General features: G+C 47.8%; 1 protein-coding gene across 5 annotated transcripts in view; it reads right to left on the bottom strand.

Annotated features, from left to right (window-relative positions):
• Nucleotides 1–15,755, bottom strand: part of DEPDC5 (DEP domain containing 5, GATOR1 subcomplex subunit) — a 42,712-nt gene that overhangs the window by 4,733 nt on the left and 22,224 nt on the right. For 2 of the 5 annotated variants that reach the window (XM_063416448.1, XM_063416449.1), the window contains exons 29-39: nt 15,481–15,648; nt 14,435–14,654; nt 12,093–12,226; nt 11,659–11,767; nt 8,923–8,985; nt 7,210–7,361; nt 6,379–6,456; nt 5,816–5,948; nt 4,878–4,986; nt 4,383–4,607; nt 424–593 (exon numbers count right to left, since the gene is read on the bottom strand). In XM_063416448.1, the coding sequence (XP_063272518.1) occupies nt 424–593; nt 4,383–4,607; nt 4,878–4,986; nt 5,816–5,948; nt 6,379–6,456; nt 7,210–7,361; nt 8,923–8,985; nt 11,659–11,767; nt 12,093–12,226; nt 14,435–14,654; nt 15,481–15,648 (1,561 nt within the window). The remainder of the gene's footprint in view (nt 1–423; nt 594–4,382; nt 4,608–4,877; nt 4,987–5,815; nt 5,949–6,378; nt 6,457–7,209; nt 7,362–8,922; nt 8,986–11,658; nt 11,768–12,092; nt 12,227–14,434; nt 14,655–15,480; nt 15,649–15,755) is intronic. The other 3 variants (XM_063416452.1, XM_063416453.1, XM_063416451.1) reach the window with 2 other exon arrangements.

Genomic DNA, 15,755 nt, shown 5'->3' with positions numbered 1-15,755 from the left:
AACATTCCAGAACACATTGCCTGGAAAAGCCCTGTTATGAAAGCAATTCCACTGAGATTTAAAGTTTTAAGGTTTGGGGATAGAAGGAATGTAATGTGAAACAGATTTTTTTCCAAAGACCTGGCTCAGGGCTTAAAATTTGCCTAAGGGGGACTTAAATTTATCACCTTGACCTGTGCTGATCTCTGCATACTGTGCATAAAACCCACTAAAAGCAGAACACACTCCTGCAGACAGAATGACTATAGATGGTGTGATAAATGCTGACCAGATGCAGCAACACTAACAATCACCAGGAATATTACTTATGGAAATAAAGGCAGATGCAAGCCACTGTCCCTCTGCCTAAGAGAGACATTCCTCATACAATGTCCCCTGTTGTCCAAGGGATGCAGAGGCCACACAGGCATTTCAGGATCTCACCATCTCGAAGAGAACAGCTGCAGTCACTGCCATCCAGTGTAACTTGATTTCAAAGGCGGCGCTGAGGGAGAAGTTGCCATGGTAGTAACAACTGCACCACTCCAGGCGGTCGGTGCGGTTGTTCACGTCCACGTCCAGCGTCACCGTGCGCTGCTCGGGCACCGTGGCGGCTGCGCAGCCGCGGCACACGGGCGTGCAGAGACAAGGGGGCACACAGGATGAAGGGAACACAAGAACCAAGATAAGTAGTTTGAAATTAATTTGTGTTCCCATTCCTCCCCAGGTGTTTTTGGGCAAGCAGAATAGTCCCAGAATGCCGCTCATCCAGATCATAAAAGACAAAAATCCTGAAGTATTTCTCATGTCAGGGGTATGTGCCACAGAATCACCACCCCAAGCAGTCAAAAGACATTTCAGCTGCAATAAGGAGAGAGAACCAAGAATCCAGCAGTCAATCAACAGGCAACTGGTGTCATAACTAAGCATGGCTAGACAACACCAGCTCCTTCATGCCCAAAACATTCCAAATATTTCTATATGCCTCCACCAGAAATCACAACAGGATGCTGTTCCATGGGGCAGGAGCATTCCAGGACTTTCCCCAGCTACAGGAGATTAGAAGTTAAACTTGTTTCTTTAATCCCCTATCAATATCCCACATTACCGCATTGTTGAAAGTGCACATCCATCACTTTCTGTAAAAGCACAAACAGTCAGCCAAGACATGCAGCAGCATTCTGACCACTGCAATAGCTCCTGGAGCTTTGCAGCAAGGGCTGGGATCGTGCCCCAGGTGCAGCTCCCTTTGTGCCCCACGCCCCAGCATCCTAGAGAAGAACCCCTCAGGTATCAGGCAGGAGAGGGGGAGAAGCACAGCAGTGGAAGTGACCTGGCCAGTGTCACACAGAGGGCAAGGCTGGGACAGAACCCAGATCTCCTGACCTGGAGACCAGAGTCCTGCCATGAAACACTGCATCACTCTCAACTTTTCTTTACACAAATACGTAATTTAACATTTCTGTAACATTAAAAATTGACAGAAAACAATGGGCTGCAAGGCTTCTATGGGGAAACTTCAGCCCTTCTCATTGCTGCATGCATGAGGGATGGGTTTTGTTATCTCTTGCTGAATTAGATGTGCACCCCTTTATAGGGTCAGCTTTTAAATTATCTTATAATTTGATGGCTTGATGGTATTTTAAAAAAAATTTTGAAATCCTTCCTGAAGGTAGATGGAAAGTTCCCACCTTCACTTCTAGTGCAAGTTACCTGGGAGGCACTTTCAAGGTTGTAAGGAAATCCTTTACATTGCTATTACTGCAGCGTAGAACATGAAGAATAAAAACACAACAAAAATGAAAGAACATCACCCAGTTTTGTTTCACAAATAAGACCCATTTTTGGTTTTGGGAAACGTGTCGTTTGCAATTTCTGAGTTAATCTGGTACTGTCAGACCAACACTGTGAGAGTTTCTTTTTCTGGCTCCTTTGGATATTGTGAATACAAAACTTATGGTCAGGAGGTTATGGTGCCCAATTTGTAACAAAGTGTGTTGGAAAACAACATCCTGGAAGCTGTGAAGCCAAAGCAGCTCAGTCAGGCAGGTGTTGGTCAGTGATAACACCACAGCCAGTGTGCCCAAACCAGCACACTGTGAAGAATGAGCTCCCTGCTCCCTTAGACTGCTGCTTTTCCCAGAGAGTTCAGACTTCCTGCCAGGGCTGGACTGTCTCTCTCTGCCCTGTCTGCAGCTACAGCTCACAGGCAAAGCCAGAGGAACCCAGTCCAACGAGGTGAGCTAATCAAAAATACATTCAACACTGATGAGAAATGTCCACGTGTCTGAATTCAGAAGCTTCTGATTAAAACCAGCTCATTTTAATAGAATATACTCTGGCTTCCATAGGTCAGACTTTAAGAGGACTCACCTGCTTCCCAATTGTCTTCTACTATTGAGTATTTAAGTAATGATTTACTAAGCAAATCGGAGAGGAGCAGGCAGGTTATTCTCCAGTCACAGACTCCACTACATACATGACTACAGGTGCTAGTGCATGCATTGCTATAAATCAAAGGGACAAGATTAGCTGTACCACAGGTCAGACTTCCACTGGGGAGGGAAAGGGGACAGCCACTGGGCAAGTGACTGGGAAATTGGGAGGGATAAAGATTTGAGAGATACATGGAGCTTGTTCCAGAGCTCCCAATGCTTGCATGCAATTTTATGTCACAGCCTGACATTTAGGGAAGGTGGGGAGGGGAAGAAATAAAAACCACAACCTAATCAAGACCAAGAGAGGAACAAATGAAGTCACGTGGACCAGGGGTCATCTGGGTTTAGTAAAGCTCTTTACCTCAGATGAACTGCTGAAGTTTTTTTTGAATACTGTTTAGAAGAGAAACAGCACAGAAGCACCATTTAAACCAGTTCTTTTATAAGAAAAAACTTCCACACTCAATTTTTCTACAAGCAACTATAATTCCTGGAAAATCTAGACTGCATGAGAGCAATCTAAAGGCATTTATCACTCATTTCAAGGGCTACAAACTAGTTAAATAGTAAAATGGACATAATGCCAATGAAAGGAAAAGGAGAGCTACACAGGTGTGTGATAGCACATGCTGCAGGAACACCCTCCTTTCCTGGCTGGTGTCAAATGAAAGGGGAGGGGGACACTGAGGCACACTTTACTCATCCCCATGGCTGCAGGCCTGCTGAGTCTCAGTCTCAGCTCACAGCAGAGCACAGACAGCAATGTGAACTGGTTTTCTCAGGCTAAACAGTGAGTAAGGGATCAAACCATGAACAGGAGCTGGCCCCAGTGCCTGCAGCCTCCACAATACTTTGATGCCAGCCTGCATTCAGGCTTCAGCTCTGGCCAGGCGCTGAGCTAATGAGGTTGGATACCAGCCAAGGCAACAGATTTATCGTGTGACAGGGAAAATAACCTGCATATGTTGACTTCAGGGAATTAACCATTAGTTCAGACTTCCTATCCTTAATGCTTTCCCATTTCTGGTGCTGCTCCTCTTCAAACAAGGCTCTCAGAAATACTCAAGGATTACTGTGACTTCAGGTTTAAGAGATACTACACCAGCAGTAAGGTATTTCTCTTCAGAAGGTAAAATTTACACAACAGGAGAACAGCTATTTTTTTCTTTTTATCCTTAATTGCTAGCCCTTTAACAGATGCATCTAAATAAACCTGAAGTTGCAGTTCCACAGCAATGATTTTTCTCTTAAATAAGGAAAGAAGAACAAAAGCAAGTGACTCAGGCTGGCCTGGATATGCAACACGAAGCTGACAAAGCAGCAGGGTCAGTCAGCAGCCAGGGTGTTTCATGGGCTGCTAGAGGCAGGCACTGTTACTCTCCACACATCAGAGAACTTTAGACACTAACGGGGTCCTGCCCAGCAGCAAGATCTTCCTACTGCTTCCACAGCACAGGGATCATCTGCAGCTGGGCTTCACAGACTCAGTAATGCCACGAGTCTGGTTCAGATTAGCTGAAAAGCCTCCAGCACATCACAGACAACTGCTAACACATCTGGACCTCACTGTGGCTTTTGCCCCCAGGAAGCAATTAGACACATAATTTAAAGAACATTTTGGCTGCTTTGCTGTTCTCACAGCTTATCCCTCCATACTCCTTACAGGTTGTGAAGAATCTCTCTGGATTTGCAAGGAGACAAAATATCTTCCTCCCTGAATTCCAGTGGTTCAGGAAGAAGGGATATTTTAAGAAACACTTTTTCTTGTTTTCCAATACAAGTTTCCTGCCCAGCCAATGAAACACACCTCCAGCAATGAGAACGACATGCACGACACTGCAAGGCCAGCATGAAATTTGCAGCTTTGCTGCTGGTCCACGTGAGATCATCCCCTTGGCCGGCTGCTCTTCCCCTTTCAAAGGATCCCCTGAGCTTCCCCAGCTGTCACCTGTGCTGTGCATCTACCTAAGAGTGCAGCTGCCTGGCTCCGTCCTCCGAAACTGCGGCTAAAGGAACTGTGCCTACTTGCATAGGAGGCGGGGCGGCTGGGCAGCCAGGGCAGCAGGAAGGCCGGGATCTCCGAGTGCAGCAGCTCTTCTGCCACAAAGGCCACCTCGAACCACTTCCTCTGGAAGGCCGAGAAGTCGTCCATGGCAGCCGTGTGCCACATGGCAGGCTGCTGCAGCCCCACTGCACAGGGGAGGGCAACGGGTTAGAAACAGGGGGACAGCACTCACAAAAGCAGCTCTTGATGAAAAACAGCATAAAAATTACTTGATGTTTTCTGCTATTCTTGTTTTTTTTCATTAACTAAAAAGTCTGAATTTCTCAGACTCGCTTGAGATCTGTGGTTTTGGTTGCTCCCAAAATGATTCCTGCGGCAGCACCCCTAAGAATCAGGAACAGCCTAGTGGTTATGCAAAGGGATAGTGGGGAAAGTCTTGTAATAACAGTGCTGACCTCGGTCTGGTTCTTTGTCCACAACAATCTTGTAAAAATAAAAGCCATAAATGAAGGTTCGTAAAGCTTCTCCAGATGCATGGACAATAAGCTGCTCTTCTAGCATTTTCTGAACAAGAAAAAGAAAGAACAGAGCAAACATGATAAAAAAGAAATCACACTTCCAGTTACATAAAAAGGTTGCTAGAGAACATTAGGAAGTAATTTTCTTTTCCTTGACATCTTTTTGTCCAGATATGTGCCTAACAAGAATACCAGCAAAGTTATCTCTTGATATTCAGTAAATGTAGCAATTTCTTATCTCCCTGAGAAATTACATTTGACCTTTCCACTGATGTCTGTCTTCCTCCCATACCCTGCTCTGGTTTTATAGATGGATTTATAGAAGGTTAGAGTTTGGAAACATTCTAAGTTCTCTGTTAATTGATATGGGATCTCAGCAGAGGAATGAACTCCAGAACATTTCCAACCTTCTGCCCCTGACACAGTTCAATACAGAAAAATCCCTTGATGAATACAAGCAGTGTTCCTGCATAAAGCGTGTCTGCTTCAGCATCTGTAACAGAAAGGTCATATGCTGGTTTTATCACAACTTTATTAACTAATTATCAGAAAGGAAAACCAAATCACAGCCTAGAGCCTCAATTCCAACACAACGCAGAGCACTTGGCAAGAACCACTGGAGGTTATAAACAGAACCATCATCATGTAAGTAGAAAAGAAATTTATTACTACTGAAGAATGTTGCTGTTTTGTGATGGGGAATCCAAAAAATGTCATCATTACCTCATATTCTGTTGAGCACTGCTTTCAATACTCATCCATAAGAAGATTTTAACAAGGAACAGAAATTCTTGTTATGCTTTGCTCTAAAACTTTACTTTCTTCCCAGAGTGAAGCATTTCTGCCCCTCCACACAATCCTGGGAGTTTCCTTACCTGCATGATGTCGATGGCCATGGCCTGGGTGTGCACCCCCTCCACGTTGTTCACCAGCCAGTGCACAACCTCTGCACTGATGAAGCAGTAGGGGGAGAGGCCCTTCTGCTCAGACAGCAGCTGGATCCCTGTGCTGAAGCACAGCAAGGCACAGTTAACACAGCCTGGCTGAGAGCTCTTATAAGCAACAAAGACAAAAATCACTGTGGGGGAAAGAGAAAAAGGGGGAGGAAGGCTGGAATACAGGACAAGAAATGTACAGGGCCCCTGGAGTGATGTCTCATTGGCTCTTGGTAACAAGATGAACAGCTGACATTGACAGCACTTCAGTGACTTACTGGGAATTCTTCATTTGACAAGGTTCTGGGACTCTAATAATTGAGGTCTTTGCTCGTATCTCAATTTCTATAAAATTCCTTATTAGAGTCTGGAACTGAATAACAAAAGGAAGTTTAAAACTCTCCAACAGCTGACATGGGGCTCTCCTTTGAGTGACTCCACTTCTCATGTCCTCTTGTTAAACATCTCATCAGATGTTAAGCACATTTATATTAAAAACTTACGTGGGGTGTTTCATGGCTTCAAGAATCTCTACCAAAGTGGAGGAGGAAGTCAGAGCACTTGCTGAACACTGCTGAGAGCTGGGCAGTAAACAGAAGCACATTCAGAAATCAAGAAGGCTGCCAGATTTGTTTAAATATGTACATTTAAGAAAACTGCCCTCTCTTCTCAACAATGACTTTGTCACATTTATTTCCTTTTTCATCTCAAGAAGGACAACTAAAAGCACCAGATGAGTATTTCCCCCCTGAGGTCACCAGGACATTGCTATATGGATAAAATGCACAGTATGTCACATCCAGCTGTACTCAGCAGCAATTGAGAGCAAACATTTTGAAGCTGGCTAATTTTCTTTTTACTATAATATACAACCACAGGAAACAGGTGCTAATGAAGTTTATTTTCAACATTGCTTCCTCCCCAGTGTCTTGCCTCCAGGTTAGAACCTCTTGGATTTCATCAACCTACTCGATCCAAGGCCCCCCCCCTCCTTGCCAAAACAGACAGAAGATGTTAATTCAAAGCCTGGTTTCCTACTAGCAGATTTCAGAAATGGAATGTCTTCATTTCTTGAAGAATGAAGCCCTTCTTGTGGGTGGAGAAATCAGGCCCTGTGTTCATTTAATTCTGGAAAACTGGGTTGCAGGGCTTATTTTACTACCACTCTGTGTGCACGTGGCAATGCTGCAGTAAGGTCTTGTGACAAGTGCCTGCCCGTGCTGCCAGGCACAGCACAGCCTGTTCCCAGGCTCCCGTGGCAGGGCCCATTCCCTGACAGCAGGAAGGGGCTGGAACGGAGCAGCCCTGCAGCACAGCCCTGCTGTGTGTCCTACCTGCCCTCTGCAGCAGCAGCTGTGCTGTATCCCGGCTCTGCGGCGCTCTGGGCGCTCCCCAGGGCCTGGGCGCTGCCCCTGTCAGGGCCCTGCCCCGTGGGCAGCAGGGTGCTGCTGTCTGAGGCTGCAGGAACCGACTGATCAATGGACACCTGGAGGAGCAAACACAGCAACACCCCCTGAAATCCATCACGGCATCCATTCCCCATCGTCTCCCCTCCCCACAGCATCCCTGCCCCAGCCCAGGTTAGTCAACAGCAAGCAAGACTCTAAGGAGGCACAAGCATATGCAGAGGGGATAAATACAGTCTTATTTTGTCATCACTACAGAGCTCCTGACAAACAACAAATTCAGACCCAAATAAAAGGTGAGGATCACCAACCCAGTAACGACTGCACTGAGAGAACTACTGGTGAACCAGTCCAAACCTGACATTTTCAACCTGAGGGAATAACTAAGATTATAAGCACACAATAGACAGAACAGGACACTTTATCACTATGGAAAGGTAGTCAGTATTTAGCAAATACAGTTTCCAGTCTAACTCTCAAAAATAAGCAAATGTATCACACAAATTCAAGTTTCATAATGCCCCAAAAAAATCAGCTCCTCTACTTCCCTCCCTTCTCAGGGCAGTGTGAGAAGGCTGGTTGACACCCACCCACACCTATGTCGCCAAGACAACAGGAACACATTCCTCCTGCAGGAACACTCACACTATTCCAATGGTAGACTGAATAGTTCACGAAATTAACATAAAATCATTTCAGAAAGAGCATGCATGCTGAAGGATTTGGCTAAGTACAGGCTGTAATTGCCATCTGTCAGTAACACGTATGGTTTAGTAAAGGCACATTACATAAAGCTGGAGAGGTGGGGGAGAGAACACGAACAGCAGAGTAACTCTAACTCAGGCTGGTGTAAACATGGGGGCTGCTCTGCCGTGATGAATCCACAGCACACACACAGAGCTAAAAATCCCAAAGCTGCTAGCTTGACTTCGGTCTGACAGCCAAGAGTCCTTTATTTATGCCATTTCTCACATCCCAAAAATCTCTAATGGCAGCTGTCCCTTTTTGGGCAGCCAGAACCAGCAGATGCTCCAGGGTCAACTTTACAGTGCCCACAGGCAGCAAAAGCCTTTCTCCCTCCTCAGGGCTCCCTTCCAGCAGCAGCATTTCCTGTGGCCACACTGTTACTGCTAATTCCTAACTGGGGTTAAGTGCACAAATGACTTCTGTCACAAGGACTCTTTTAAAGCAAGATGACACTGTATATTTTCAGCCTCAGTTGTTCCAGAATCCAAGGACACAATTTGACTTGGCTATCTCCAGAGTAACCTGTCACTCAAACACCACAGAGGAAATTTAGCCAAGAACCAGACAAGTGAGCTGTTGCCATTTTGTTCAGCGAGGGAAGATGGAAAACAAGCACTTACTGAAAAACAAAAAGAGCAGCTTTAATGGTTGACAAGACACTACTGCAAAGGACAGCGAGACAGGGCACATGAACAGCCAAAACACAGCACAAACATTCAGTGGTGGAAAAAAATGGTTGCATCTGCCACTTTGTCCTGCCCATGCTGTACATCTCACTCTCAATGAGTATCTGGAAACTAGCAGGGGTTCCCAGTGTGGCAAGATCAGGACACCAGTGCTGTCCATCAGCTCAGTATAAAAGCCAGAGATGACAACGAGCCATTCCAAACTAACCTGGGAGTAGAAGGCTGAAGCTGTGCGTGGGCTGCGAACAAAGTCCATAAAGAAGGCCCCATCCTGAAGGTATCAGAGCAGGGAGGCCCATTAATGGCAACAGCAACAGGAACAAGGAGTTGAAGAAAAGCAAATACAAGGTTGTGCAAGTATGAAGTGACCACAGAGAGAAAGTATGAGGAGAATGCAAACCCCAGACCCAGAAGGTCAGATGCAGCAGAATGCACAGCATCAGGAATTACACACACATCCTTACTTTCTCTCTCTGTAACAAGACATTGCTCTTCCTGGGCACAGATGCTTTCCCAAAATTTTTAAACCCACACTGATCAGAATGCAATTGAACCTGCAGCCTTCCCTCCATACTTCAAAGGAGAAAGTCTTGGGCTCTGAAGTATGGGGGCTTCCATCCCAAATACAAAACTGAAATACAGAGACCACAGGTATAGTGACAAATATCCAGAGAAGAACAGATTTTTTTTCTAATCTGTTGGACATTCAAACAATAAAGAGGGAGAGGCAAAGGAGCTCTTTTCAGGAAGCGTCCTCTTCCTCTTAAATGCGGGTCTGGTATGGTGCAAAGGAAAGGGAAGAAAATCTCATCACAAAGATCCTTCCAGCACTGTGTTTAATACTTCATGCAAAATTAAACAGACACTGCCTGTGCTATGTTCCTGCCTACTTACAAACCCCGGTGAATTTATCCCCAGCTGCTATTCAAAGACATGTCAAGATTCTCTTATCACAAAAGACAATGCAGTGGAACTCATCTAGATTTTCATTGCCTATTTGCAATTCTTTATTCTGTTCCCTCGGCAAAATATTTTTGTCTAGCCTGCAGTTAAGATGATGCTTACCTTGGTACATGCATATAAAACATTTTCTGGAAAGAATCAATGCCAGGGTTACATGACTGGCAGTTTACATAGTGCAGAAGCAGAGCCAAGAGCCCTGGATCCATAAGGGCAAAGACTTCCCAAACAGATCATGGGTCAGGTGAACTCACTGGGTTAAAACCACACTTCAGCCCAGGAACTGGCTGAAGTGCCTTGTCAATTCTACTCTGAAACAAAGCAAAGTGAAGCCAGTGGCTCAGTTTTGGTCTGGAATAGCTTGAGCACTGAGGAGCATCCTAGAAAAGCCCTTGCTCCCTTGGCTGCTGGCAGAGCTGTGACAATTTGTCAGTTCTGTGGCAAGCCAGCCCTCCCTGTGCTGAGGAGCCCTGCAGGGGCTGTGACACCAGGCACACGCTGCTGAATGCTGCCTGCCCACTGGCATCCTTCCAACAGGCATGAGCCATCAATTAGGAGATTCCAACTGCTTATCTCCCAGTGCCTGTGTGTAAATATTTACAGGAGTGCTTACTGCTGCAGCATGAAAGGCCTTCAGTTGATAACACACTCTTCTAGAGTCTCCAGTCTGCCTTCCAGAGAGGCTTTTGAACATTACTTCTAACATTACTCACGATGGCATTTTCTGGTAGCACAGGGTCTGCTCATTTGGCCCCAGCACACTCCTGTGCCACTGCTAGGGAAGCCCACTCTGCCTTTCCCCCCTCTGCCATGCAGAACAATTGGACACAACATTCTTACATGGAATTTTCACCAGCTCTACTGGTAGAAAGGGACATTTCAGATTTCTGTACTTAAAGAGAGAAGCTGACATTTCAAAATGGTAGAGGAGAGGCATGCAAAGCCTGAATTACCATGTGGAAGGTTGCACACATGCCTCAAGTCAGTCTGAGCAGCTGCTGTTTCCAGGCCTGGCACATCCTGCTCCAGACTCATCTGTGCTCTCCAAACACTGATACTATGATTGAGTGTCTAGTACTGAGATGATCACAGTTACTCTTCCACTTCAGCTTTCAATATCTAGGTCTCCAGGACAACACAATACCTGTTCCTGCTGGTGGCACTAAACAGTGGATGTAGAAACATTAGATGCTTAGAGAAAAATGCTGAGAGAAGTGGTGGGTAGTGGTGAACCCGAGAGCTTTTTCTCTGCAATACTTGAACTGTTGAAAGCAAAGACAGGTCATATTTAAGTCCTCTACCTTTATTCAGTTCCTTGTTACTTCTGTTGAAAGACCTCCATGTCAGAACACAGAACAATAATCAAATATTTCTGGTTGGACTTGGAGGCAGAGTTCCTGCTCTCCTGGGTCTCAGAACAGTTGACAGAAAGGCTGAGGGACAGCACATCTTTTCTTTAAGTGTCTCAAGAGAGCTCCAGGAAGATCACTTTCTCCAGCCTGGAGTCCAGCCAGTGAAGGAATGACATCTAAATCACTTCTCAGGAACACACCTCCTCCTCTAAACAGAGGCAAGAGCCTCAAGCTCCTGCTGTTCAAATCCCACTCAGTGTTCACACAGTCACAATCTAGAGCAGGATTTTGCTCTCCAAGACAGCCTGCACACAGATGCACACAGCACTGTGCTGCTACACCCAACAGGCAAGGCACAACTGAGATGAAATGTGCTACCAGCACAGGAAATGCTCTAATCAGCAAACAGCACTTAGAGCAGCAAAATGCTGAGATGGCATCCCAGGGATTCCATATCACTGTCACACTTACAGAACTGAATTCCTCTGCCCTTGCACACAAAGGCAGTACAGCAGCAGCCCGTACTGGATTAGAGAGTAAGATGTGGTATGATGCAGCCAAGTGCTCAGAGAAATAATCTTTGATTATTGGAGGAACTCTTGTGTAGAAACAGCAGCTCAAGGAGTGCTCACCTTGCGAGGGCTGTCCATGTAGGTGGGTGTGATGGCAATGCTCCCACTCTCCGGAGGCTGGCCAGAGCTCTTCCCAGAAAGCATGGCTGACTGCTGCTCCCCCAGCGTCCTGAGAAAAGGAAGGGATACAGAGTTTATTCAAACATACTTTGTGTCAGCTTCCCCCAAAGGCAATTGTTGCAGAGGGGTACTGCTGTATTTTCAGAGATTTGCTTTCCCACACACCGAGGCACAGATCCAACATTCTGTAAGTACCTTTTACCCCCACAAACAACATGGACCCTTGAACTCAGTTTTATTATGCATGTGTAACACTAATTTAGCATTAAAAATATGAATCTCTTATGTATTTAACACAGCATGAGGCAAAGTTCCCCAAATGCAACACGCAGGAAGGATGTTCTAGGCCCTTCACACAGCCTGCAGAGACTCACTTCTGACTGGCTTCCATCTGCAGCAGAGCTGAGAGTGCTGAGGTTCCTTTCTTCCCAATGGGAGGCCCAGACTGCTCCAGAGAGTGAGTGGGAATTGGGCCAGCAATCTGCAAGCCTTTCATGGCAGACCCTTTCTAACAAAGGAAAAATGGAAGCACAGACTTAGTCAAGCTAGGCTTAACGAGTAAGCAAGAACACACTACCTCATGTCAGCAGGGCTTTATTAAGCACACTTCAAAAAGGGAGTCAAAGCACTGGTACACAATAAATGGAATAGCCTAGTGTCTTGTGTGGACATTATTCTGAAAATAAAATGTTTGCTATTCTGGAAAAGGTGGATTTGCTTCAAAATAAACTACTCCATTTACTGTGAGAATGGGAACAGGATTTAATACACATTAGCCAGTTTCTCTTCAGCCTCTTGAAACTACTGTTCACCAAAAAATTCACTCACATGTTTCTTTTTTCCCAATCTGCAGCACAGAACCACCCGGGTTAACCCAGAAGTGACCAGCTAACTACCTCAGCCCCCTCTGATGAAGTGTCTGCATCACCAGGCAGGGTGGTGAGCCCAGGCCAAGCCCACCTGCAGCACAGAGCAGAGCACACCTGCAAAGAGGAGGCACCAGGCTCGTGGCCACGGTACAGAACAGAGCAGTGCCAGGCCAAGAGAGTGCACAAGAGCCTGTGGCATGTACCTGAGCAAGGACTGTCCTGAGCCTGGCTCCAGGCACAGCAGCACGGGATGCTCACCCCAGGGAAACTTCCCTCACGCTGCTCCCAAGCCCCACAGTGTGGGAGCTGACACAGCACAGGGTCAGCCCCACGGTGTGTGAGCAAACACAGCACAGGGTCAGCCCCACGGTGTGTGAGCAAACACAGCACATGGGTCAGCCCCACGGTGTGTGAGCTAACACAGCACAGGGTCAGCCCCACGGTGTGTCAGCCCCACGGTGTGTGAGCAAACACAGCACACGGGTCAGCCCCACGGTGTGCAAACACAGCACATGGGTCAGCCCCACGGTGTGTGAGCTAACACAGCACAGGGTCAGCCCCACGGTGTGTGAGCAAACACAGCACAGGGTCAGCCCCACGGTGTGTGAGCAAACACAGCACAGGGTCAGCCCCACGGTGTGTGAGCAAACACAGCACAGGGTCAGCCCCACGGTGTGTGAGCAAACACAGCACAGGGTCAGCCCCACGGTGTGTGAGCAAACACAGCACACGGGTCAGCCCCACGGTGTGTGAGCTAACACAGCACAGGGTCAGCCCCACGGTGTGTGTGCAAACACAGCACAGGGTCAGCCCCACGGTGTGTGAGCTAACACAGCACAGGGTCAGCCCCACGGTGTGTGTGCAAACACAGCACAGGGTCAGCCCCACGGTGTGCAGACACAGCACAGGGTCAGCCCCACGGTGTGTGAGCAAACACAGCACAGGGTCAGCCCCACGGTGTGTGAGCAAACACAGCACACGGGTCAGCCCCACGGTGTGCAAACACAGCACAGGGTCAGCCCCACGGTGTGTGAGCAAACACAGCACACGGGTCAGCCCCACGGTGTGCAAACACAGCACAGGGTCAGCCCCACGGTGTGTGAGCAAACACAGCACAGGGTCAGCCCCACGGTGTGCAAACACAGCACAGGGTCAGCCCCACGGTGTGTGAGCAAACACAGCACAGGGTCAGCCCCACGGTGTGTGAGCAAACACAGCACACGGGTCAGCCCCACGGTGTGCAAACACAGCACAGGGTCAGCCCCACGGTGTGTGAGCAAACACAGCACAGGGTCAGCCCCACGGTGTGTGAGCAAACACAGCACAGGGTCAGCCCCACGGTGTGTGAGCAAACACAGCACAGGGTCAGCCCCACGGTGTGTGAGCTAACACAGCACAGGGTCAGCCCCACGGTGTGCAAACACAGCACAGGGTCAGCCCCACGGTGTGCAAACACAGCACAGGGTCAGCCCCACGGTGTGCAGACACAGCACAGGGTCAGCCCCACGGTGTGTGAGCTAACACAGCACAGGGTCAGCCCCACGGTGTGTGAGCAAACACAGCACAGGGTCAGCCCCACGGTGTGTGAGCTAACACAGCACAGGGTCAGCCCCACGGTGTGCAAACACAGCACAGGGTCAGCCCCACGGTGTGTGAGCAAACACAGCACAGGGTCAGCCCCACGGTGTGCAGGCTGGCACAGCACACGGGTCAGCCCCACGGCGTGCAGACACAGCACACGGGTCAGCAGCGTCCCCCGGGATGGATTCAGGGACACCACGCCCGCCCTGCCGGGATGGGCTCATTGCGGCCCAGGCCCCACCCAGCTCGGCGGGCCGGGCACTCACGCGGATCATTCGGTCGGAGCGGTGGCGGCGGCGGATGCGGTTCAAGCCCTCCACGAAGCGGATGAAGCCGTCGAGGAGCTGCCACTCCTCCTCGTCCGAGCGCGGCCGGTCGCCGTACACGTCGCAGTGCGCCTCCCCCTCCATGATGCGCTTGGTGGCGCTGATGCAGGCGGGCAGCAGCAGGAACCGCGTCCTCCAGAACTTCAGCGACTCGATGAGGCTGCAGCGATGGGGAAGGCACGACAGAGGTCAGCAGCTCCCTGGGAAGGGGTTTGCAAAATCTGAAGTATAAATCTACCTGCTGCTCATTTCATTGAGTGCAGCGACCACCTCGCTGCTGTCCCTGGGACAGAACGAGCACACGTGCAAAGCAATGCTCAGCCATTTGAGTATCACCGACAACAAGGTAATTGTCACCCAGAGATATGCTTGTTTTTCTGTAAAGATAGGCCCCAAAAGCTTCTTCTCTAAAAATATGCAAGCAAAAGGAATTTTCAAGGTGCACATTAGCGTAGGAGGTATTTTGACTGAGACCTGAAAAGAAAAGATGATAAAGACTGGTTGTGTGGAGAGAAGATATCAAAAAAGCTACTGATACCAGTGGAGATATTCCACATTTCTGGTAAGCATTTACTCCACAGCTTAGGAGTAGGACTGCAGTCAAGCCCAGCACTCAAGCAAACCAGCAACAGCTTCAAATAAAAGGAAGTTTTGAGTCAGATCCAGAAATCAGTAAGAAGCCAAGAAAAGCATCTGTGTGGCACAAAATGCCATCTTATTTCTTTGCATTTGTAGCAAAGGAAAAAAGAAGTCCATGCTGAATTTTGAGATCAAGGGTCTGTATCAAAGGTCAGATAATGCAGCAGCAACACAGAGCAAGGTTCCCACAGGGCAGCAGCTGCTGGGAGCTAACAGTGAAAGCAGGACAGATACTGTCCCTGGAGTACTGAGCACTCCTGGGTTGAACTTGATGACGAAATTTTAGGTCAGAAAGGAAAAGAGGCAATTAGGACACAGAACAGTCTGGATGGAAAACGAGCTCTCACCTGAAATCCTCTGAGCCAGCAGAGCAGATATACTGATCCAAGTAATTCCACTTGTACTCTTCTAGTCTCTCATGGGAAAATTCTACCCAGCAAGAGACAAATTCAGAGTCAGAGTGCGAGGGGCACAGGCTGTAGGTGTAGTTTATCTGAGCAGATTCATATGGATACCTACAAGATCAAATACAAGCATTAATCTCAGTATTATTGATACAGGTACTTCTCTTTCTTCTAAAAAGAAAGAGGGTGTCTTTCCAGCAAGCACAGAGCTGGAGAAG

Source organism: Prinia subflava, chromosome 19, assembly GCF_021018805.1.
Source record: "Prinia subflava isolate CZ2003 ecotype Zambia chromosome 19, Cam_Psub_1.2, whole genome shotgun sequence".
NCBI lineage: Eukaryota > Metazoa > Chordata > Aves > Passeriformes > Cisticolidae > Prinia > Prinia subflava.
The sequence above is the reverse complement of the archived record's forward strand: the minus strand, read 5'-3'. Positions and strand labels throughout refer to the sequence as shown.